Source organism: Dreissena polymorpha, chromosome 15, assembly GCF_020536995.1.
Source record: "Dreissena polymorpha isolate Duluth1 chromosome 15, UMN_Dpol_1.0, whole genome shotgun sequence".
Taxonomy (NCBI): domain Eukaryota; kingdom Metazoa; phylum Mollusca; class Bivalvia; order Myida; family Dreissenidae; genus Dreissena; species Dreissena polymorpha.
In genome coordinates this window covers 60,298,877-60,326,264 of record NC_068369.1, presented here as the reverse complement: position 1 = coordinate 60,326,264, position 27,388 = coordinate 60,298,877, and the positions used below count along the sequence as shown (strand labels likewise).

General features: G+C 35.3%; 1 protein-coding gene across 1 annotated transcript; it reads right to left on the bottom strand.

Moving 5' to 3' along the window:
* Positions 1-1,325: 1,325 nt before the first annotated feature.
* LOC127861100 (pirin-like) lies at positions 1,326-10,744 on the bottom strand. The gene is made up of 9 exons (XM_052399477.1): positions 10,713-10,744; positions 9,276-9,414; positions 8,646-8,768; positions 8,105-8,241; positions 6,947-7,055; positions 6,221-6,349; positions 5,155-5,244; positions 4,630-4,724; positions 1,326-2,260 (listed from the first exon to the last, which is right to left on the bottom strand). The coding sequence occupies exons 2-9, from the start codon at positions 9,409-9,411 to the stop codon at positions 2,141-2,143; spliced, it is 939 nt and encodes a 312-aa protein (XP_052255437.1). The 5' UTR covers positions 9,412-9,414; positions 10,713-10,744; the 3' UTR covers positions 1,326-2,140.
* Between the last annotated feature and the right edge of the window lie 16,644 nt (positions 10,745-27,388).

Below are 27,388 nucleotides of genomic sequence, written 5' to 3'. Positions count from 1 at the left end.
GATTTTAATCGTTTCCTTTGGCCTAGTCGTGAATTTAATTATATCATAATAATGTGCATTGCCATGTCGACTGTGCGCTTCGGATCATGTTGTGCCGTTGTTACTACCTCTTCCTTAAAGGAAGCATCCAGCCACTCCATGACTCTGTATTAAATTGTTTTTTCTTTATTTTGCCTTTGAGAGATAACCAATACGTCTTCTGTGAGAAACGCATACACGCTTAAGCGTTGTCGTAGCCAGGCATATACGTATACTGTCAGAGACATGATCATGCCTTATAATAATATTTAGCCTTTATTTCTGATAACTGGGTCACCCTACACATTTCTAAACACACCAGTGGCTTAACGATACATAGATCAATATGGAAATTGTAAAATTGTGTCAATTAAACACAGTTGTAAACCTTAATTGCATTTTTTTAAAGTGAAACTTGACTTCGGTTTGATAAATCAGCGGTATATTTCTTGTTTAACCGCATAAACCAGACACATCTTGGATTATAATTTTATGTAACAGACCTATGAAATGTCATTGTGCTTAAATTCAGAGTGTTGTTATTAAAAAAGCATAATCTTACATGTTTTAAACACAATTTTCGACTAATCCGTTCTCGATGTCATGTGTATTTAAACAATGTTTTCGTAGTAAAACATATACCCGACGTCGTAGCGAAACGGTCTATGCTTTGACCTCGTCAGCCCCCAGTGAGTTAACCAGGAAACAAATTATAAGCGGAATGATTTGATTAAAGGCTGTCGCCAACACAGAGTGGCGCCTTTTCCGTACCATTTTATAGTCATGTTTTCAAAAAAATCCACCACAAACTGAAGAGAAAATGGCGACTGACAAGATATAAACATGTCATAAAGATAAGCAAGTCACAAGGACATAGACAATCATTCGTAGCTACGTCAACGCAAGTGCAAAACTATGTTTAAGTTCGTTCTTACCGGGAAGAAACTACCGGCCGGTTTTTTTTATCAAAAGTTATGAATTTATATGCATATGCGAATAATAAAAATCTGTAGTTATTTAAATTACTGTCAGAGATATACCAAATTTGCCTATTTTCTTTTAATTATTATAAGTAAAGTTGTTACATGAATTATGTTTTATTAATTGAATTATGATTTGTTGTATTAATCGTCTATTGTATTGTTTGCTTTGTTTGAATTACACACTGTCAGATTACGCAATATTTTGTTGGTTTATTATTTTTATTTATTGTATTATTTAATTAAGGACTATATTTGAGTTATTATTTCTATCGTTAGTTACGTAAGGAGATTAAATACTTTTCTTTCAAAGATATAACACCTTCGCATATTTGTAATATTTATTATAACAAATACATGTGTTACAGTTGTCGATGCGAGTTTATTTATACATGCACCACGATAGAACCCACATATTACCAGTCGGCAATATTGGCGCCCAACTTGCGGCCAATTGATGGCATTGACACAGAAATTAATCAAAATTATTAAAGGAAATAACACAACATAAATATACAGGTCAATAATACTGACTACCTAGCACATTTTCTGATAGATAGATAGATAGATAGATTTATTTCAACATAAAATGCATAGATTTACATGGCAGCATGTTATATACACACAATAAGTAATAAAAAACAACCTGCATGTATAAACAAAGCCATGTCAATCAACATTATACGTTAAGGATTGCACAATAAAGGGTTTGCAATTAAACCGATCATGTTAGTTTCAAAGAAAGATTGCGAACAAATTACTTGATTGTGGTCAATAACTACTACAGTTAATATACGTACGGTATTTTCATTAAAACAGTGAGATTTGTGCCTGGATTTTCTATCTCGTGCCTCTTTAAAACATTTCATGCAAAAAGCATATCTTTACAAAAATTATTGTGATAACTAATAGAAAACATGACTCGTGAAAATATTCAAAACAATTAAATGGTATACATCATATTAAAAATTAAACCGTAATTACACATAAATAGTACACCAAAAGATATACAGTATTTTATCTGGTTAATGTAACGTCAAAGACAAAACATTCTAAATACAATCACTTCACTTAAGATTTATTTTTGCTGCGATCTTTACGCCTGTAGTAGAAAATCAACACTAAAGTGAACAATTATGCAGTTAGCTGCGATCCCATGTTCCGGTGCTCTTCTGTGTTCGCTTGGCTGCTTCCGTCTCCCGGCGTCTCTCATCAGCCCCCGGAATCTCCCCCAGCTTCCCCTTCCGGTAATCCTCGATAGCCTGGTAAAGACGTTTGAATATGGATAATTGACCGGAAAGAAAACCGTATGGTCAACATAACTCTGTGCGCTTAAACGACACTAAGCACCCACAGGGCAATGGAAAGACGCCTTCTAACATGGTGGAAACATAGTAAACAAGCCTCGCTCTGTGAAAGCCGGGCTTAATGCATGTGCGTTTATTGTTAAAAGGAAGATTCTTCTAGAATAAAAACGTGTCAATGCGGAAAGTGTCGTTCGTAATCAGCCTGTGCACACAACACAGGCTAATCTTGGATTACACTTTACGCACATGCATTAAGCATGGTTGTCCTGGAGCGAGGCCCATATATAATGAAACACTTGGCATTACAATACCAACAGTGCGTACACAACATCGTTTTAAGAGTACCATTATCAACTGATAAGTTTATATAAATAGAAGCATGTTTGTAAAAGTACCATTTTTATTTCACTAGATTCGCATGCTTTTATATAGTGACCCCCTGTAGGGCGGTTGATATTGTACATAAATCACACTTCCGCTGGTAATCTGTTGAACTCATAACCTTTTGATTGCTAATAAAGAAAATTCCCGAGAAAACAGGAGCATGCGATTCTTGGAAAAGACTCGAAACCAATTTTGCACCGGTTTTATGACAAACTTATACATCTTTTACCGAGATTTAAAATACTCGTGCCTTGCATTGCATTATCTTCGTAATAGCGTAATATATTAAATATCAAAACAATAAAAAAAAAACTTTTTTTGTTGTTGCTTTTTTTTGCTCATTATTTAAAAGTTTAGGTTTCTATCACACAAAGACCGTTATCTATAGGTCTTTGTATCACATAACACCTGAAGACTTAAAGTAAATGAGATGAAATGCTTACACATATATTTAAAGAAAAGAACTTCGCAGCCATGCATTCGGTATTTTTAAGCAAACTACAATTAAATTCTCACTACAGTTAATCTAAATTGTATCGACACTTATGTTATATAAATCAGACATTTATATAAATATTATCTATAATGTACTCAGAAAATAATGCCTTCATAAACATGAACACTTGTATAATAACTTGGAAAAGCGGGCTTATTATGCAAACCATTGAACGTTAACATCCTGTAACACGAAAACAATCAGGCAAACCATTGAACGTTAACATCCTGTAACACGAAAACAATCAGGCAAACCATTGAACGTTAACATCCTGTAACACGAAAACAACCAGCAACGAGGCGGGTCCTGTGTAATCTGCTTTATCACAAAAGGGTCGTGTTGCATACATGATTGTGTAATCAACAGTTCTGTATTCACAAAAGGGCCAAGTTGCACACCAGTGTAAGATGCTGATGTGTTCATCCCAAAAGAGTTGTGTTGCATATCTGTGTACTCTCTGTTCATAACAAAAGCTTTATGTTGCATACCTGTGTTATCTGCTGCTCTGTGTTCATCACAAGAGGGCCGTGTTGCATACCTATGTAATCTGCTGCTCTTTGTTCATTGCAAAAGGGCCGTGTTGTATACCTGAGTTATCTACTGCTCTTGGTGTACTACAAAAGGGCCGTGTTGCATACCTGTGTAATCTGCTGCTCCCTGTTCATCACAAAAAAGCAGTGTTGTATACCTGAGTTATCTACTGCTCTGTGTTTATCACATAACAGCCGTGTTGCATACCTGTGTAATCTTCTGCTCCATGTTCATAACAAAAGGGCCGTGTGGCATACCTGTGTAATCTGCTGCTCCATGTTCATAAAAATAAGACCGTGTTACAAACCTGTGTAATCCGCTGCTCTATGTATGTCCCAAAAGGGCCATGTTGCAAACCTGTTTAATCTTCTGCTTCATGTTCTTAACAAATGGGTTTTGTTGCATACCTGTGTAATCTGCTGATCCGTGTTCGTTACATTAGTGCGGTGTTGCAAACCTGTGGTATCTGCTGCTCTGCTCTGTGTATACAACAAAAGAGGCGTGTTGCATACCCGATTTATCTGTTGCTATGTGTTCATCATAAAAGAGCTTTGTTACATACCTGTGTATTTTGTTGTTCTGTGTTCATCATAAAAGGGCCGTGTTTCCTACCTGAGTTATCTGCTGCTCTTTTTACATCACACTGAGGTCGAGTTTTTATACCTGTTCAATCAGCTGCTCTTTGTTCATCACGAAAAGGCCGTGTTCCATACCTGTGAAATCAACTTCTCTGTGTATGTCACAAATGGGCCGTGTTGCATATCTGTGTAATCAACTTCTCTGTGTATGTCACAAATGGGCCGTGTTGCATATCTGTGTAATCTGCTACTCTGTGTTCATTTCAAAAAGGCATTAATGTATACCTGTGTAATAAACTGCTCTGAGTTCATCGCAAAAGGGCCGTGTTGTATACCTGTGTAATCTGCTGTTCTGTGTTCATCACAAAGGGGCCATGTTGCACCACGGGCTCCCGCAGCGGCTCCCCCGCGATCAGCAGCAGCCGGCACTCTGTAACCGGAAACATATATTGACGTATGACTTTCGGACGTTTGTCCTCATTGATAAAATGCACGGGCAAGAAGAAGGCATTGAAGGTGGCGAACCACTTAAATCGTAGTACATCACAAAGCAGCCAATGTGCGCTTCATAAACAATATTCTTTGGTAGGTTCCTGAAATTATTAACATTAGCCGATATGCCTTATGCCAATATGTACGAATACCTTAACATCAAGCAAACAGTTTGTAAGCATCTCCTTTTGCATAACGTTTCTGTATAATCTGCAACACTCCCAGTTAAATATCGTATCGAATATACTGCATTCGTTTTCTGAGGTCAGCATTTAACGAAAACAACAAGAAATGCACATTGAATATCTTTGTCTGATTCGTATACTGGGTTATTTGGATGACATGTTTCCGTGTGCTGTAAACCTTACCCTCCTTTTGATGGTTTTCAATCTTGACGTCTGTGCCTTGTGCCAATATTGCAGTCTGTCCAAATTCTATATCAACTTTCCCAATGGTAGCTGTAAACGGAAATAATGATATATGACGCATGATCATAAGCTGTGTTGCCGCAATACAAAACCAAAACATTACTGCCACTTTATACTAAACTTCTGCTTTTATGACATGGCCGAACAAATTGTATGAACCATAGTACAAAAAAGCGATTAAATAACCAAACCTAAACATCTACTATGTCATTGTTTCAAACTATACTCATATGATACATTTCGAGATGTGTCAAAACAAAAACATATCTGTAGTTAAGGAACAGATGTATAAACAGAATAGCATCGTCGTTTGAGTGGCAATTTTGGCACATCGTTAGGAATGAGCGAAACACAATTGTTTACCATCCAGAAACATTTAAGTCAGGTGGACAAATGCCCTCTCGGAAGCACGCCGTCCATTCTTATTTAAGGCAGTAGGTCAAATAAATTCAGACAGACATATACCCTCCCTGAGATGTGTCACCAAGTCTAATGTAAGTAAGGCGAACATATGTCATCCCGATCGTGTGTCACCAAGTATAATTTAAGTCAGGCGAAGATATGTCCTCCCATACGTGTGTAACCAATTCTAATTTAAGTCAGACGAACATCCCCCCAGTACTTGTGTAACCAAGTCTATATTAAGTCAGGCGAACATCCCACGCACCTGTGTCACCAAGTCTAATTTAAGTCAGACGAACATTTGCCCCCCCCCCCCCTACTTGTGTAACCAAGACTTAATTAAGTCGGGCTCTAATTTAAGTCAGGCGAACATATGTCCTCCCCGTAAGTGTGTAACCAAGTGTAATTTAAGTAAGGCGAACATATGCCCTCCCGTAATTGTGTAACCAAGCCTATTTTAAGTCAGGCTCTAATTTAAGTCAGGCGAACATATGCCCACCTGTACCTATGCCATAATCTTGTATTTGTGCTCTACATTTAGGTCAAACAGATACAGGCCGTATTTAACATTTTATCCCAGAAAGTATTGTACTCTTTTACCGACCTTTCCCACCCCGAACATAAATGAATCCGTCATATCTTTCCGGCACGTGCTGTGTAAACTCTGACCCCGGAGTCAACAGAATGTCCAGGTACATGATAGGGGTGCGCGTGGAGATGCTTGCGCGGGTCCCTGAAATAAGATGAAAAAACAAGCGGGGTATTTTTTATATAATCATTTGTCCAAGAGAATAAAAATGTATTACCTTTTACACAATAATCTCACATGGCATTTTTGTTCGAAAACAATCATGACAACAATTCCAATAGCAGCAGTAGCACCGAGCAGCAGCAGCAGCAACAACAACGACAACAAATCATTAATGTATAAAATGTGCTGTTTATTCGCAACGAATTGACGGCCATCTAATGGCATTATACATTAGTCATGATTGATTTCTAACATAATACATTTTATTTGTTGTTCGTTTTGTTGTTCGTTCCTTCAATATCATGGGCAATTTCCAAAAAAATGCAAATTGTCGTTTCGAATATCGTACGACAAGTTAATTAAACGACACAAATTCGTAGTTTTACACAGATATTTTCATAAATATCATATTGAAATAATGTACATGTGAAATATAACGAGTAAACAACAAAGTTGTTGCCAGTAGTGTGAATGCTTCGAAAATAAGTCTTTCGATTTTCAATTAGACGCATACGGTTAGCCGAGACGTAAATTGTTATGCATCTCGATGAAACTGACCATATTATTACGTGGTCTTACCAAGCGACTCGCCGGCAATGACTTTCACAACAACGCGTTTGTCTGTCGTCATGGCAACGGGTATCTTGTCAGGGGGCGTGTCCTGGTAGCGAGGGGGGATCATCTTATCCTGGAAAGGATGGCGTCGTGAATAACATTTCTGGAAGTAACATTTTTAATTACAGTGCATTAAGAACTGGTATAATGACCGTCTGAATAAACGGCTACTTATGATTGGAACTTTAAGTTAAAAATGTCATCCAAGAAAATGTATTAATGTATCCAGCGTTGAAAGTATTGCTGAGACGTTAATGTTATGACGATGCGTTTGAAAAAAAATGTATTCGCCGTAACACTTATAGGTACGTGGGGAACAAAAGAAAAAAAAAAACATACAAATAAACGTAGACAGAGTATTGACAATGCCACGTCCGTGTCAAATTAAAGGGGCCTTTTACGTTTTGGTATATTGACAAAATTTAAAAAAGTTATTTCAGATTCGCAAATTTTCGTTTTAGTTATGAGATTTGTGAGAAAATAGTAATACTGAACATTTACCATGCTCTAAAATATCCATTAAATGCATCTTTTGACGATTTGAAAACCTGAAAATTATAAAGCGTTGCAACGCGAAACGATTGAATAATTTGGAAAGTTATGTTGTTGTCGTTATATTTTGGGAAACTACGAGGAATGATTATATAAGTAAAAAATACATCCACTACAAGCATGAGCACGGATGGTCGAGTGGTCCAGAACTCCAGGGGTCAGTGGTTCAACTCCAGTTCAGGGTTACTTTGTTATCCTTTTATAAATTGTATTCTTGTTTTTTTACTGGAGATTTGTATGCCCAATGTTTAAATATAGCAATATAAAGTTTTTAACGACAAGCTTCAATACATGCCAAAATCTGTGAAAAGGCCCCATTGAATAGACCAGTCAAATTGTTTAAGTAAAGTACCATTTGGCTTTATGAATATGGTGTCCGCCTAGCGATCTGGATGTCACGTGTTCAATGCGTACTCTGAGCGTTCTCAACAACTCCTTAAGATACCAATACTAAATAAATCCTGGAAACGGACCTGCTAGCGGCTTTGTATGCAGTGGCTTTTGATGCAATGTAAATAAAATAAATAGGTTTAAAATGATATCAAATATAACACAGTAAATAAAACTGACTTTGGCCAGCAGGTTGACCCAAAGCTGAAAGCCCTCCACTGTGCCTCCGTGTTTCCGGGTATTCTCTGACGGCATCTCCGCGTGCACGACACCACTTCCGGCTGTCATCCATTGCACCCAGCCGGGACCCAGGTTTCCTGTGGTGTTCACATGTTTTTGATAGATAGGATATGCGTAAACATCGAGAATGAATGTTTCTTATGACAGCATAGAACTGTGCAGGGAAATGTTAAAAACAAAAGTTTGTCTCGTTTTTATCGCATTTGAAGAAACATAACATTTTTTACAGACACGATCATACATGAAATGTAATAATTTATTGATTTGACAACAAAACGAACATTTTGTAAAATTTGAAAAAAATGTACATTCGTTAAATAAGGATGATCCATTTTTGATATGTACGAACATAAATGATAACATATCTGACATGATGCTACTTGGCACTAAGTACTTATTTATTTGCATAATCAAATTTAACATGGAACAGAAAAACATAGGTTTGATTTTTACTAGGATTCAACTTTGTCTTTGTACGAACCAGTGTTGCCTTGTGAGTCTTTATGACACATCTCGCCGCTGATCACGTAGCTGACGGTCTCGAAGCCCCTGTGGGGGTGGTCAGGAGCCCCTAAGGCCTCCCCGGGTGCGTACGTGATAGGACCTGGAATAAATAAACTGTAACCACTCTAATCACGATCACACAGCGTCAGGCTACTGGAAGAAATTCGAATATGGAACGAGATTTTTTTTACAAAAAGAACGTTATCATGTTAGATCCAAATACACAATGCGAAAAGTAAATAATATTATTGACTTATGAAAGAGTATGTGTCATGATGTAATTACAGAGCGCAATACATTTGCAGAAGTTATAGTAAAGATCGCGTTAGTTAAGAAATAGTTATATTCATGTGAACAAATAATATTGTGTATTTCGATTTCGCGTGTTAAATCTCTCCTGATCAAATTGTTTATGTAGGTGAACGCCGACCAGTTTGCTAGTAAACGTCAATAAACAATTGTACGAGGTGCTATGCTCAGACTACAACGATGATGATAATGAAGATGATTATGTCGACGACCAAGATGATGATTGACGATGAAGACGATGATGATGGTGATGATGATGATGGTGATGATAGTGATAATGGTGATATGATGGACTTACCAAAGTGGTCAAGCATCAGGAAAGGGTCACATAACGGCACGGACCCTCCTAGAGCGCGGCGCACGATGAAACCTCCTCCCTCTCGCTGCTTGTGGCCTGTGTACACCTTACGTACCGCGCGCAATGATGTCGCCATCGTCTAAAGAAGCAATGATGCATATGGCTTTGATATACATACATAAAAATATTTTTAGACACTTTTTTTATTAAATACATTATGACTTAATGGCTATTGTATCATCATTAATCGATCTTTGTATTGTGTTATATTTAAGAAATAGTAAACCCCACCGAGGTCCCTATGGCATTAAAGTGACCAGTGACTGGCTGGTCACTATAATGCCATTGGGACCGAAGTGGAGTTTACTATTTCTTATATTACACCGAAGAGTTTCCCCTTTACTATTTTACAGTATTGTACGATTGTTTATGGTTTAAAGAGATAAACTGAGGAATTTCGAAGGAATAATGACGTCATTTCGTTAAAAAATGACGTCATTTTACAGTAAAAAGTTCAAATTTAGTGGTGTGTAACCGCGAACGGTCCAAATACAAAAACAAGTGGCCGATCAATATACTCTATCTTTCTCTATCGCATTTTACAGAATGAAACCGGTCATATAGATATAGAAGGACCAATATCTCTGAGGTGTAATATTTAAGAAATAATCGACGGGTAACCGTTGTTTATTGCGGTAATAACCAACGGTATGGAGTTCCGATGCGTAGGAATTAAACCACGAGGGCGTAGCCCGAGTGGTTTGATAACAAACATCGGAACGATTCAATAAAAAATACAGCTCAACGTTTACCAATTCAGGCAGAGTTTGAATTAGGATTACCAAACTTGTCGTTTGGGATCATTTTAATATACAGAATACATGTGAGTTTGAATGAAATCACTCAGTCAAGCCATTGCCACAGTCAGGCAACTAGCTTACCGAAACCTAGCTAGCTCGGACGTCAACGTCTGCGCGGCGAGTAGTAGTTCTGCCTTCCATAACTTTAAATGTCGCTTTTTATGATTTTTGACTGGCGCAATATATAAACTGTACGCTGAAGTTTCTTTAGCTAGACGAGTAGCATAGCTTGCATTTCTAGTTAAAAATCATGTAACGTTACATAAAAGTATATCTAAACATTTACCTTTAGTTAATCCGTTTCTTCCAGTGGACGATGTTTTTTTAAATGCACTATGATAGTATTCTATATATTTACCTGTATTTAAATATAACTGCTTATCGACGAAAAGTAGAACGCGATGTAAATATCGATTTATGCTTAACTGCCTACTGCATTCTTAATGCTCAATATTATTATTAACACTAAATGTGTTGCAATCAAATAACCGTATAGTTTTATATTAAAATTACATGTCAACACAAATCCATGGAACTTAAATTATTTCTAGATTCTTAACAGCACGAAGATTCTTGCCTCTGATAATTCACATGAGCGTTTTCCACATGCTTTTTGTTATTGTTCTATATATTAACCTGTATATATAAATAGAACTATTCACGCATGAATTGTAGAACGCAATATAAAAAAAGATTCATACTAGTAATTAGATACAGAAGGCCTTTATCGTACGGCGGAACGCTTTTGCTGTATCAAACTATTAATAAATGGTCTTTATGCCGACTTCAGAAACGACGAAAAAAGCAAACTTAATGAAGTTCTTTGTTTTTCAGTGAAGTTATTTGCAAAACAAAGTATAACATTGGTTAGGAAACCATTCGTTGAATTGTGTTTGGGTTAAAGGAACTGTCCAACAGATTAGAGCGTCGTTCGACGTGAATCGATATTTTGGGAAACTACGAGGATTGCTTATATAGCTAAAAATACCTACGCATTTGATATAAGGGTGGATGGTCGAGTGGTTACATCGGGTGGCATTTTACTCCAAGCTTCCATGACTCTAGGGGTCAGTGGTTCGAGCGCTGTGGAGGTTAACGTTTTTTCTTCTTTTTTAAAATTGTATTCTTATTTTTTACTGGAGATTTTTAGTTCAAATATTTAGATTTATCAATATAAAGCATTTGAAGTAGTTAATGTCAGGCTTAAATACATGCCAAAATCTGTTGGACGGCCCCTTTAAGATGCTATGACTACTTTAAATTATTTATGAATAATTACATACATATAAATTTGGTTTTGAAAAGATATCAAAGTCGACTGAAGCGATGGCTTGTGTATCGATATTATAACGCGATAGGCTTTTCCATCTCAGTAACAGTTATTCCAACACGGTATTAGACTTACAGTGCATATGGAAACACATGTAACACATGGAAAACAAGTAATGTATGTTCAAGATGTTAACTATAATTCTTTTTTTATATTTAATTTTCATGAATGCTTGTTTTCAAGACGAATTGCAATATGGGTTTTGCCGTATAAAGTCATTTATACTATTAATTAAGTAGTGCAAACGTTAAAGATAACAATGGTCCAAATTGTATTTTCTTAACATTTAATATACAAATATTAACTATAAAACGTACGTTATTATAACCACGCCGGGTATGCGGATACTTTGATAACAGATTGCACTTCGATACCAGATAACAACAAAAGCAACGCGCGAGAGTTGAGTTCATCAGCTTTTTTGCATTTATGTTCTGTTCATTTGGTTTTCAGACACGTAACATTGTTTGGTCGATTAATGGTATAGTACTTTCGTATTGCGGAGCAAGAAAGTCGTGAACAAACCAGTGGATTATAAAAAGAGATACAATTTCATCGATAATCGTAATAAATTCGATGATCAGTACGTATTTCAACAAAATAAAAATACTTGGAAATCAATCAAGAACGTGCCAACTAATTGAAATAAAAGATCAATATGTCCATTTATGTTACATCATGTTACATTTTAGTTTAATAACGTATTTGATGAAATTCATATGTTTTAAGAGCCGGGTGACACATTTTCATGGACACTTCTTTTACCGATCATCTCAAAGACAATGGCACTTCGATTCCAGATAACTCGACACTTTTTACCAGATATAAAACACTCTATTTAGTAAATCAGTAATGCAGAAATCGCTGTGGAATTCTACTATAGAAAGCAGGCAATAAATAAAAATGTATGTACTGACGTAAATTAAAAACGAATCACCGAAACATGTTCTTATCCCTTTGGAATATGATAATAAAAGGGAAAGGAAAGTGTAAAGGGAAGTGCTTCCTATTAGTGGAGCTCAATATAAAGGGAGTTTTCCAATCTCTTTTAAAGTTTGTGACTACGCATTAGTATCGTCTTCATGATGCGATTCTAATGAGCACCAATGACAAAGGATTTTATGAGGTGTATTGGCCGCTGTTAGACCCCTTGGTCCCCTTATCTAGAGTCTTGCTATAATATAAGTTCAAATGACCACAGTCGTGTTGATCCACATGATCCGTTGTAATTTCAATTCTCTTAATCTCAATTTACCACTTAAAAACAAATGTATTATCTAGACAATTATTTTCGGTCGTCACTTGAAATATATTACTACAGATATAAACATTTGAATCTTATTTAAAATTTGCACGTATTATCATATAAATTAATAGTGATAAGATTTTTGAAAACGAACAACGCCATTGGTTATATTTTACATGTGTATGTACTTACGTTATGCAAAGATTACCAATGTGTCGGGCTTGACAATGCAATTATATTCGTACTTCAAAATGTTTGGTAAGAATAGCCAAATTCATATACATAAATACAAATACATAAATTCATTTCAGGTAGAATATAAAACTCGGTTATCAGAGTGCCCAATTTGTTGAAAGTCTCTGTTATCGGAAATCAAAGTATCCGCAACTTCATGAATACCACCAATTAAAACATGCTCCATCTTCGTTTATATTTCATTGAATACTATCAAAGTTTCAGTATTTGAAGCACAGGGATTACTCTCCATGCTGGAATATCAAACAACTTCTTGCAATATTTCTAAGTAGTTTTATTTAGTTGAAAAGTTTAGTGTTCCTCTAGTTTATGCTGTTTTCCGACCGAATTTTCTATTTTGGGGGGAAAAATCTACAATTCGTCCATGATATTTTTCTTTGCAATAGAAAAGGATACACCATTTATAAACTCAACCATGCGCCTTGTCTAAAAAAACTAATCTTTATGATATAACTTTTTTGTTATCTGGTATGGAAGTGCCATCTGTTATCAAAGTATCCGCATACCCAGCGTGTATAACGGTGATGCTATTTAACAGATCTGCATACATGAATCGATCTATTGAACGTAACAACGATTAACCCTGCAGTGACTTTAACTGCTTAAGAACTTACTTTTGCTTTTTTGTCATCAGAATGAAATTTCATTAAATGCATTTGTTATAAAAAAAAAATAACTTCTTTGATTGCATTCTTTATGAAGGATAATTTCTCCAATAACAGAGACGTCACAGTATGCATAGAGCCAGCGGAAAACCCCATGCGTCCGCAATTATCGTTAGGCAAAGGAAGTTTTTTATATTATTACCACGTGTTGAGTTATACGAGGTCAAGTCATATATGTATGTTCTATGCGTTACTTCAATCAAATATCTAACTACTACCCCTAATGGCAAGCCTGAACTTATAGAATACCAATATATCAATATAACAATCGATCAGTTAGTTTATGTAGTTGCCACTTAATACAATGTTGTTAGGTAACGTGACGGTGACATATATATAGGATATAGCACGAGTTGTCATATCATATTCAGGAATTTTGTTAGTAAGCGAGCTTTTACTAACGAATTTCCTGGACGAGTTTAATAAAATATGGTATGATATGACAACCACTGGGGGCTGACGAGGTCAAAGCATAGACCGTTTCGCTACGACGTCGGGTATATGTTTTACTACGAAAACATTGTTTAAATACACATGACATCGAGAACGGATTAGTCGAAAATTGTGTTTAAAACATGTAAGATTATGCTTTTTTAATAACAACACTCTGAATTTAAGCACAATGACATTTCATAGGTCTGTTACATAAAATTATAATCCAAGATGTGTCTGGTTTATGCGGTTAAACAAGAAATATACCGCTGATTTATCAAACCGAAGTCAAGTTTCACTTTAAAAAAATGCAATTAAGGTTTACAACTGTGTTTAATTGACACAATTTTACAATTTCCATATTGATCTATGTATCGTTAAGCCACTGGTGTGTTTAGAAATGTGTAGGGTGACCCAGTTATCAGAAATAAAGGCTAAATATTATTATAAGGCATGATCATGTCTCTGACAGTATACGTATATGCCTGGCTACGACAACGCTTAAGCGTGTATGCGTTTCTCACAGAAGACGTATTGGTTATCTCTCAAAGGCAAAATAAAGAAAAAACAATTTAATACAGAGTCATGGAGTGGCTGGATGCTTCCTTTAAGGAAGAGGTAGTAACAACGGCACAACATGATCCGAAGCGCACAGTCGACATGGCAATGCACATTATTATGATATAATTAAATTCACGACTAGGCCAAAGGAAACGATTAAAATCGAAAATCCATATATAAGATGACAGTTGAGAGTCGAGAACCTAATGTCGTCGGTCTCAATAAAAATGACGCATCTTCACTTTGTGACAATCCCTTATAGCATACGGTACTCTTTATCAAATAACATTCGATTCTTGTTATCCCCAACTCGCTTATCTCGAAACTCTGCTTATGTTAAAGTAAATCCTATGCCTAACTTCGATCATTATTTATCTCAAACGGATTTTGAGTTTTACATTGTATATATCAAAGCGAATTTCTTGAAAATCGGTTATCGTCAATTAATTTTGAGATGAATTTCATGTTCGTATACATGATTTTACCTGTAAAATCCACACCTGTAACAGCCGTAAGGTGTGGAAAGTAGGACCCCAATGGCACAAATCCGCAATTGCATACCGGTAATCAATATATTGTTTCAAAGGTGTGGCAGTGGGTTTCTGTCACAGGTTATTGTTTACTGCGTACATGACGGCCGGTAAATTTACCTCGTGTTACAATGCGGTTAAGGCCCAGTCTAACTATGATGCCGGCGGAGCCCCAGTGTGTGATCAGGCATCTACCGGTATGAACCGGGGCTTTTCCGGGATGAACAGGGTCTCCACCGGGATGAACCGTTGACGACCGGGTACAACCGGGGCTCCACCGGGAAAGTATTAAAATGTTTAATACCTCCGGGAGTCACCGGGTAGGACCGGCAACGACCGGGTGGCACCGGGAACAACCGGGACTGTACCGGGAACAACCGGGACGGCACCTTAGCTCCACCGGGGCCAAAACACACCCTGGCAGAGCTACAGCAACGCCGCGGTGGAGCCCCGGTGAATGCCGGCAGAGTCCCTTTATAGCTACGTTACATAAGTAAACCGGTGCTCTGACGGTGCCGTCCCGGTTGTTTCCGGTGCAGTCCCGGTTGTTTCCAGTGCCAAGCCGGTCATTGCCGGTCCTTCGCGGTAACGCCTGGTTCATCCCGGAGGTATTAAACATTTGAATACTTTACCGGTGGAGCCCCGGTTGTCCCCGGTTAACTGCAACCTGCATGTGATATGTCCTGAAATGGATACAGAAACTTCGTTGAGCAACCTATACATTATATTTGTACTTCGTTGCGCAACCAATACATACTCTGTGCGAAACCTATACATAAAGCGACTTGTAATTTCCTTCGAAACAAAGCATTTGAATAATTAAAATACATGTTCGTAACCTGTTTTGTACTTTAAAATGTGTAATGTACACCGAATCAAAGTAACATGTAATTTTGTTTAATTTAAGTTACCGTAATTGGCTATTTTAATAGAATAACCACCTTATGCAGTGCTTCAAATAAAAATATTTCGATTTTAGCTCAAAATAAACTTAAAGGTTGCAACTACGCGCATTTGTTATTAGTTTGTTATTGAAAATAGGTACCTACCATTATTGGATGTTCCGTTCTTTAATCCATAAACACCAGAAAAGATGAAACTCGCCTGATTAAGTAGTGTATTAAAACAATGTTTTCGTAGTGAAACATATACCCGACGTCGTAGCGAAACGGACTATGCTTTGACCTCGTCAGCCCCCAGTGACAACGAGTGTCAGATATTTTTATCACACGCTTTTAAATGAGCAAATTAAATGTTGTTTACATTTCGTGACGTCATTTGACGTTGCAACGTCATTTCAGCATAACAACACAATGCGATTGGTCAATAAACGCAAACTAAGCCAATGAAGACGCTAAAAAGTATATTACACATGTGTAAGATAAAAATATATTTAATGGTTATATTACATGGGCATTTGTATGGCATTTGATAAATAGTAATCTGTTTTCAAGTCTTTCGTTTTATAAATGCTTCGCACTAAACAAAGATTGTCAGAGTAGCATATCTTTTGGGTTTAACATGTTAAGAAACTTTTTACCATTACGGGTTTTCTTATGTATTTTATAATACTAATGGATTCGATGTTTATGCGTTTTCTATAGCAAAATAATGTTCATAGTTGAATTACTAACATGTATAACAAGGACTAGTATAGGGCAGTGGATAAAAGCCATGTGTTGTATATCAATCGTTTTTTTAAACGTGGGTATGGTAATGGAATGTTATAAGATAATGTTCCAACATCTGTAAGTTTTACGGCTTAGAACAAAAATTGGTCAATATGCCACTGAAACATTTCCAGGAATATAATATTATTATCGTTGTTATAAAGACATTTGATAATTAAGAAATAATCGACGGGTAACCGTTGGTTATTGCGGAAATAACCAACGGTATGGAGTTTCGATGCGTAGGAATTAAACCACGAGGACGTAGCCATTAGACATTAATTAATTTTAATGACACTTTTTCCTGTTATTTACAAATGTTTCTCTGTATTGTTATATGTTAATGGATATCTCTGTTTCGAAACATAGTTTATTGGTAGAACTATGTATTTAAATTATATAGCGATACCACTTACATATAAAAATATGGTATGTTTAGATGATGTACTCTGTACTGTACTTGTCTTGTCTTGTATAAACGAGGGATTTAATAATTTTCTAATGACGTTGACAACCTTTGAATGTGTTCAACATATTGCAGAACAAAAATAGTTAGAGTATAGTATTAAAGATAACGTTTGTGTTATGCGGAAGTGCGTACCCTTGATCATTACTAGATGAAACTTTTTTTAATGTATTGCTGATCTAATGAAAACTTTTTTAGACTATGTGTTACGAAGTTATACACGAAAGACAGAGATATTATAACAATTAAATAAAATCATTTATTGTTCTTAGCATGTCTGTCCGTAGCATCGGTCCTCTATATGAATACATACGAATGTCTAAGTGAACAAATATAAAAACACGCATGTGTTATATGTCAATTTCAATCTATAATTAAATGTGTATTCTTGGGCATAAGAACGAAAACTGCATTTAAATCGGCAGTGTTTTGACAAAATACTGGCTACCCTTAGCTCCCTGTAGAAATCTGTATAATGCACAATGGTTCTCATAATATCGACCCTTCTGATTGGTTGTATAAAAAGGATATGTTAATGGAAAACGAAACTCTTGCTCATGTTGTTCTTAATTTTTTTTTCATAAATTAATTTAAATGGGTGAGACGTAATTTACAAATCATATCATCATCCTGGAATAAACATGACCTACTTTTCAATGAACACCGGACAACATGATAATGATCGTCGCAATAGTCACGGATATCCAGCAAATAAATAACGAATTCAAAAAATGGAAAAAAACATGAACTTTCCAGCACTTCTTTATGTCTTTTCGTTAAATTCACGATACTATGAGGAGGGTCGATACTATGATACTAAGTGATACTTGATGTTTGTTTGTTGCACTGGCTGTACAATACGAATTTGTTTCTTAACACTAACGAATCGATGAACTTAACGGACATGTTTTGCCAGTTATTATCTAGTTTAACCTTTCATGAAAGTATCTTCCGGGAAGACAAGTTAATTTTCACGTTGAGAAGTACTTTGAAAGATGTTTTTCGTTAATTGAAAGTAAATTTTGTTCAGGTGTTTCGAGACAGCCGCTTGGAGATATTCATTTTAAATCCATATCGACCAATTTATTCATTAAATATTTTCTCCGCGATCTATCGAACGTTCTCCAGCAGCCATGTTGATTGTTGTCGTAACTTCTTCATAATCACCGAAATAAGTTGTAATTCCTAATCATCGAAAAGATGTTTCAAATCATCATACTCTTTATAAGTAGAGTTCATGCGTTTTTTTAGGCGCAATATCTATTATAATATATACTACTGTTTAAATTTGTTGTATTCCTCAACTTAACTTAAATTGTTTAAGCACTTAACGCAAAGCCAGCTATTAACATTTTTTTTGTGTCGCAAGTATATCAATGCGAAAAAGGTATAGTTTCCACACATTTGGTTGAATTCAACAAACTGTTTAGAAAGCGGGTGTATAAATAGAATGCTTGTGTTCGGACAAGAATTCACGCAAGATTGTTAAGCATTTTTTGAACTAACGACCCTTAAACAAATCCCAATCAGTCAAATATGTGGGTGTTAGGCTTTAAACTTATCATACATACATACATACATAAGAATATTTACGAACTAATTCGAAAGTATTAAAGTAACAATGGTTTTGTAAAGTTTTGTCTCTTTTGATAAGTATTAGTACTATTGTTGCTGTGTTCCTTACTCAGTTAAATTGCGTATGTCATTCAATATTTGAAACTTATAACAATTCTGAGTTTTATCTTTTGCGACTTTCACTTTTCCCTAAGACATTTTGTAGTCCAAGTCATTACCAATACCAACCATACCAACCACCACAATAACAACAACATTAACGACAAAAACGACAAATGACAGACACGATTGTTTATTGCATTGGCATCGATAGATATAACGAAGGTGGCACGACCACTTTTTTACAGTTTAAATGATTTTTGTCAAGTGTAGAACTTCAAACCAAACTATTTGCATAAGTCAGTATTAATGCGGTTTCACGATACAAGAACCTGAGAAGCCCTACGGGTAACTGCTTTATGAAGCCGTTTACGCCCACACGCTCACGTTCCATCTTAGTTAATACAAAGGGTACAAAACCAATGTATGATATAATTACCAAAAATGAGTCATCGCCAGTATGTATAAATAAATGGTCGACTATTTTAAATTATATGGAAACAAAAAATTGGTGACATATGTTTTATATGCCTTTACATATTACACGAGATACCAATGTACAGTGGTGTCAATGTAGAATGGTTCATAGAATCATAGGAACAAACTCCTCCTTGTTCAAAATTGAATACGCCACTAATTCTAACTGCACCTTTTGTTAAACTGAATATGAAACTAGATAATACATTTGCTGGGAATATCAGCATGTCAATAGGTTAATTACCAAATTGTTATCTGGATGTAATCATTTTTAATACTGTCAAAACATACCTTCCTTTCTATTGGGGCATGCAAATACAATTCGATCCTTAAATTTAATATTTGTTTTGATCAAAATGTGTATTTACTCTTGTAAAATGAACGAAACTAGACCTACTACAAGCAGCTAAATCATACACGTACCTGTCCTTGCATTTTCGTGTTCTAAATGAAAGTAAATATTTTAATGATTTGCGTCAAAGTAAAGATACGGAACTATCGTTAGCCCTTTTGGACAAGCTGTGATATGTATTTTAAACATCATGTATTAATATTATCTTTTAAATCAGTACTGTTCGTATGATAATGTAACAGCTATTGATGATTAAATGTATAAAAATGTGTTTTCTATGTGGATATCAGAGTTATATTAAGAAAGCGTGGGTAATGTTTAAGATGCAACTTGACGATCAAACATAAGCTACTCACTTACTTTATTTGCTTTTCCGCAAACTTTACTCTTTGTACTTACTTAATGTTGTTGTTGGCACTGGCTGAAACATAAGAGTTATGCAGCGAAACGTTCTACTTAATTTCCAGTGCATCATTAAGTTTAGCTTTTCATGTAAGTAGTCAGTGTTTCATGGCAATTTTTCCGCGTAGCCAAGTTGATTTACATGGTAATAACTATCTTCTACAGACATGTTCGTTCATTATCACTGTCTTTGATTAGAGTTATCAACGAGATTGAAAGCTGATATGCATGTTAAATCATTAGTGTCAAAGTTATTCATTAAACTTTTTCAAAGCGTTATTTTTTTATTTTTCCAATGAATTTTTTGTTTGTTGTCGTACTTTTCAGTATCATAAAAATATATTTTAACTCCGCACAGTCCTCAAACCAGAGTTCAGGTGTGTTTAGGACACAAAATGTCAACTTAACTTAAACATAGCCCGGGATACTTTGGGGTTTGCCGGATAAGGGCAAGGTCACTCTAACTCAAAATAGACAACCAGTATCCACTTGATACCTTTCTTTAATAAAATTTCGTTTTATGGATATCGTGTTAAGCTTACCTGTATACCTAGAGTGTGATTGCATTTGGAATAATCACTGTAAGGTCAAGGTCACTTCAACTATTAATATAAAACCTTTTTCCGTTCTTAACAATTTGAGCTTGGATTAAGGTGCCGCATTTATTTTTTTGCTAAGGCTGCTCACATTTAGACCTATCACGAGATGCTATATGAAACAGTCAAATAAAAGTCAAGGTCACTTTTGCTACAACTAGAAAAAAACGTTGAATCTGGATTGACGTATTATACTAAAAGATGTGTGAATCTGACTTGCATGCATTTAATTGCCATGTTTCATGTTGTCTTTATTTTTTCTGTGCCATTATTGCTACAGCAAATTAATAAACCCTTTGTAGATCAATCATATAAGTACCTAAGCACGCATGTATTTTGTGTCGAAATGGCACTCAAGACGGGAAAAATATTTAAGTACGTCGTAAAACTGCTATTATTGGATGTTTAATTCGAACACAATCACTTGTGGGCGTATGTTACATCGTGGTTTCAATTTCTAGAACGCTGTTTTCGATGACTGAGACAGCAACTTATATGGGATTATCCGCCATTTTAATGTGCTGTTCATTTTTAATATTTAATGCAGAATGTGACAAATACCACAATTTTTTTTTATAAATATCAAAGTAATCATAGTTTTATCAAGCTTGGGTTAGTTGTTTGCGCATTTGTCAATTTTAACGTGCAAAAAGAGTTCGCTGACAAAAATGAGGTAAATAACGATGCAATATAAAAAACGCACATGCGATATTATACCGAAGTTCGGTTGAGTGATAGATACATATCAATTATAATTTATAAACGAACGAAGTATACCTTAAATAAATACATGCATGTTAAATTTTGTCTGAAAATTAAGTAAATATGAGCAATATGTTTCCACGTTCAAATAATTTTGAGCAGTTTTAATTACTCTGATTTTTTTTCTTTCGGCATGCATTTTACGAATCCGTTTATGTGAAACGCTGACACAAATATTATCTTCCTTATCAAATAGACATACAGAAATTTCATTCGACGCTGATTCTCGCATTTGGACGCAGTAAAATAGAAAATCAATTTTTGAAGCAAATGTTCTATCCTGCGTCACTTTGACCCAACAAAGTCCTGACCAGCGAATCAACATCAACAATACATATCACAAATGCCATGGAAAGGACCCAGTCATGCTACTAATGACATCATAGCAGGGTATTTAAAACGCCCTCTACCGATTAAAGGAACCTCATGGGATGTCGTTTATATTATCTCAATTGCATTCATGTCACTGAAATCACTGTTTAAATGGAAAATCACAATAATAGTTCTATTTTGATATTTCTCTCTAGAATACCCTTGGCACAAAATCGGTTTGGCTACATCGATCCTTTGAGTTGATAAAGCAAATCTCAAAGTATTCTATGATTGAATTATAATTTGCAACAAAATCAAATATCAAATTGTTATATAAGAATGTTGGGATAGGGTTATGCTCATTCTAACGTAATGATCAACATAGTATATTTTCTAATGATCGCCGTGTGTACTCTTTGTGCAATTTTGGTTCAAAATCAAACAAGTTGAATCGCACACAAAGTATGTTTTACAGTGAAACATCTAAAACATTCATTAAAAATAGAGCTTTTATTTAAATAGAATGAAATTAGAAGTACGGCAATCGTATTCAGTTAGCAATTTTTAAATTCATTTTACGTATAATTATATGATCTTCAAGCAGTAGTCCAGACATATTAACTGTTTAGTATATGATCCGATAACATTTATTTCTGAACAATCAAGTTTTGTAAGGAAAATATAAAACAACATAAACGAGCTAACAAATTTATTTAAGACATTCATTCAAACCGGCGACGGGAGTTGATTAATTGTCAGATCGCGCAAAATTAAGAGTACCACATTGATTGGCTAAATGACTTCTCAGACCACGTAACATATTTTATATTTTGCTATTGTCATTAATGATGCAAATAGTGCACTTCTTCTATGAACATGGAGATCATTAAGATACGTCTATTTGTGTTTCACACGAACAATTAATGCATTTTAAGCGTGTTTCACGATTGACTGTGGAGTTATGTAAGTGTTTCTGTGCGAGCCTTATGATGTTTTTTTGTTCACGTAAATGTTAAGTAGACAATCAATGCATGTCTTTGGATACTACTAAGCTCATGATTATGTATTCGAAATTGTTTTTCCAAAGGATGTTTTGAATGGAATTACGTTTAGATCAAAGGCCATTCGTTTTTAGCTCAATTAAGCACAGGGTGCTCATGAAGACCTTTTAAAACACGTCATCATTTCAGTCATCCGTCAGTCCGTGTATGCGTCCAATAGCTTTTTCTCAAACAATATTTACTCCAGAGCCGCGGGGCAGTTTTGTATAAAACGTCAAATTAATTATTATTGGATGACTATTTTTCAAAGTTGGTCAAATCGTTCCGGTATGTTGCGCAGAGGTAAGCGAGTTAAAAAGTTGTTTGTTTGTTTTTTATTTTAAAAGTTGTCTTCTGTGAAACCACTAGGGTCATTGGTTAAATAATTGGTATTTACATCATTTAGTGTCCACGCTCTATGGTTCACAGGACTTATAAAGGAAATAAAAAAAATGTATTCTATGAAACTGTCAATGGTTTAATATGGTGTATATGTATTCTATGAAACTGTCAATGGTTTCATATGGTGTATGTAAAATCGTATTCTCCAAACTTTGTTCAACTTATGTAAAAATTGGTCAGGTCCCGCTTTTTTGTTTTCCTGAGATGTATATAGTGTAAATTAATATATGAAACGCCAAAATTGTACGGAGGTCCTCTACCAAGTTCGTTCAAAATCACGCCCCTGAGGGGCAACGTTGAAGCTTATATACATTCCCCTCGATGTTTGCTTCCTTAGTACTACACCGGTACTCTCCTCGGTCTACAACACATTATAGTGCCAAATGTGTTAAAAGTGTCCGTTATCCTATATGTCCATTATCGGGAATCAACGTGTCTTTATGCATACCGCATATTAAAACATTCTCAATTTTCGTTCATATTTCATTGAATACGGCAGGGCTCGAATTTAACTTTTTTTTCTACTTGCAAAAAATTGCGAGCAGCTTTAATACCAACTCGCAAAATCAAAAGCATTCTCGCAAATTTGATGGAAACATACAAAAACCTTGGACATTAGTTTAGTACTATTTAAACAAAATAAAAGTACTTAACATGTATACACATTTTATTTCTGCAACCATACAAAGATATCAGTTCCTTGGACCATAAGGACCCACATCAGGTTGATTGACCATCTTCATCTACAACAAGTTTTAGTCTTATTTTAAGGTATTTTCCCCATTAATTCACTGTTTTCGTAGAAGGATTTAAAATCCGTTTTTTCTAACTTAACGGTTAACTTTGCTTAATCTTTTGCATTATGTATATTTTGTGTTATTTCCGTCTGTGGTTATAAAGTGAAAAGTCGACTGTTTCAATTCCTTTGTACCAATACCATCCGCGTATCTGTATATACCAGTCTACATACAAGGTGCGCGCTTACGCATAAGGGTACTTGGGCGTTCTATAAATTGACTTAAGATTTAGCGATCATGACGTCGAGCAGCATTATACCTACTCATTCTTTTCACCATTTATTTACTCGCAAAAAATACTAGTGGCTTTAAACTTAACTCGCAATCGGTATTTTTTACTCGCATTTTGCGAGTGTGCGAGTGTTAATTTCGAGCCCTGGAATACGATTAAATTTCAGTATCTTATACACAGTCTTTACTCTACTTGCTGGAAGAGCAAACACTTTGGTTAAAATAGTAATAATATAAATAAACGCAATTCAAGTAGAATATAAAACTACGATATCATAATGCCACATTGGTCGAGTTTCCGTTATCCTACCTACCCTTTATCGGGAATCGAAGTGTCCACAATACCATGCATACCTTCTATTAAAACATGCTCTATCTTCGTTAATATTTCATTGCGTACATAGAGAATACTAGGTTAGCGTTGAATACAGAGAAGTTTATGTTGCGAGGCTTAGAACGCCGGAAGCGCGAGCCTTGGCGAGCGCTTTCGGTGTTCGAGCCGAGCAACATAAACTTCTCTGTATTCAACGCTAATCCCAGTATTCTATTTATCCCATTTGATTTTTTTCAACGTGACATTTAACATAAATAGATCTAATAACCTTAACAATAATTTTAATTCAGTCATAAAAGCGCTAAAAATCTAACAAATGTAACCATCCGTAGTGATATGCATGTATTTGTTCTGGTACGCAAAATAGTCTTTAAAAATTCACACACAAACTGTAAAACAAGTAAAAATATCACCATATGTCTACATTCAATTTTACGCAGTATGCGAATTTTAACACATTACGACCGCGAAAAGAAGATTTTACTTTACTATAATTCATTTTATTTTCGAAAGAAAATGATCAAAATCCAATATGGCGGCGATTGCTCCTGACAAAATGCTGTCGATGTCAACATACATGTACACCATCGACGACCTAGTTCTGGCTATCATAACTTTAAATGTCGCTTTTTATGATTTTTGACTGGCGCGACTTTGTACAGGTCTGTCAATACTAAATAAACTGTACGCTGAAGTTTCTTTAGCTATCGACGACCTTGATAATTTTGACGAGTAAACAGACAATTGCAGCGACTGACACTTTATTTGACAAAATATACAGGGCAATACGTTTTCCGACTTCGGACGACGAATTTAAGGACGCGCAGAACGTGTTTTATATATAATGTTATGGGTATGCCGTATGTGATCCGATGCATCAATGGCGCCCATGTTAAAATCATTTCCCCGAGAATAGGGAACGACAAAAGTACAAACAAAAATCAAAACACGTAAGAACTAGTATCTTACCTTTAATTATCCTTTAAAATCCATCTAATAATCCATTTAACTCAATAATTGACGATTTTGCATCTAGGTTCTTTAATAATTATTTCAGCATATTTAAATAAAGACCCTTATGCCATTCTATCACTTTATTCAAATGAGTTTATGAACGCGATAAACTTTCTTCTTCGTCACACGCTACGTCATGTACTCTACATTACTGCTGTTCAAATGAACCGGAGCAGTTTATCTAATAATAGCCGTTGGTAAACTCGGTTGCATTTGCAGATTTCTGCATACAAACATAATTATGTTTAAACTTGCACAATGTTTTATTTATCTATAGTAATTGCCCTTATTGAACGAGAAAATAATTTAATATATAAATACACAAAGAATGGAAAACATTCCAGTACACAACAGATAAATGAGTAGAAAATACCCGTGTACAAAATGGGACGTTTCCAATTCCAGTGTGATGCTATTTTTACCATCTTATACTTTACACAGCTCTATGCCTAACGTGAATTAAATAGGACAGCAAACATAGCAGATTATTCATCAACTGTGCGTTATGTGTATGGCTTGTTGTACATTCTTAATATTTAAGTTAAATGTCAAAAGTATATGGTTTGGTTATAAACAATGCACATTACACGAAATAAGGAAAATGTGATCAATTGACAATTCAGATATGTCGGCATACAGTACATGTAGAAAACATGTGAAATAAGTCGCGTTTATAATAAATCGTCAAAAAATGGGGAAAATGATGCAATAAGTATGTCATTTTATGAAGCCATCAATCAGCTGATTCATTATACGGATGGTGAAAAATTATGTCATATGACTAGATTTAAAGGTTGAAGCAGGGACCTATACAATTTGTTTGTATAGGTCCCTGGTTGAAGGTCGTATAATTTTGAAGCTTAAGTTTTGTCGACTTTGTTTCTTATGAAAAATAATTTAGTGGTAAATATAAATGGAAAAATAACAAAACAAAAATCGTGTAATTTTATATTTTATTTCAACATTTCTTTTGGTGAATATGTCATATATATTTTTTTTCTGCAAAATATGCACATTTTCTTCTAATGGGTGACCTTACAATTCGATCAATGAACCAAACAATATCGACCTAATTTTAGCGCATATCGCATGACGTCATTTAAAAAGTAGTCCGAGCACGCGACAGGTATATTCCACAGTGTTGAATACAAGCAAGTATATTCCACAACGTGTTATACCGTCAATGTCGCGGTGAAAATGGGATAAAATAAAAAGTTCAATATTTGAAGCGCAGTAATTACTCTAAATTCTGGAATGGCAAACAATGTATTGCAATATGTTTTAAGTATGTTTATTTTGTTGAAATGTGTACTGACCATCCAGTGTTTGCTGTTTTCCAATTTACTTTTCTCACTTTCACATTAAACTTATTTCTTCACAATACAAAATGATATACCACTTATCAACTACATCATGGACCGTGTCTCAAAAACTACTATAAAGTATATGCATGAACAAAACAACTAAGGAACTTATATTTTGCGCATGAATTTTGTTTTTCTCTCTTTACGACGTGCCATCCGTTATGGAAGTATCTGCATGACCAGCGTGAGCATTACAATTATTTGAAAAACACGGCCGTTAATCACGGGCGCCACCCCGTTTTTTCGATGCATTAACAAATACTACTTCCGACGTGGCGTTAAGGACCGGATGTTTTGATTTTTTAAGGATAATTCCTCATGTATTAAGGCTCGTGTATTAA

Bases quoted from the DNA above. Each gene is read 5' to 3' on its own strand.
- LOC127861100 (XM_052399477.1), bottom strand. From the start codon at position 9,411: ATGGCGACATCATTGCGCGCGGTACGTAAGGTGTACACAGGCCACAAG. The intron at 8,242-8,645 runs GTTCGTACAAAG...TGAACACCACAG, and splicing joins AGACTCACAAGGCAACACTG to GAAACCTGGGTCCCGGCTGG. The intron at 6,350-6,946 runs GTAAGACCACGT...ATCTTATTTCAG, and splicing joins CATTGCCGGCGAGTCGCTTG to GGACCCGCGCAAGCATCTCC.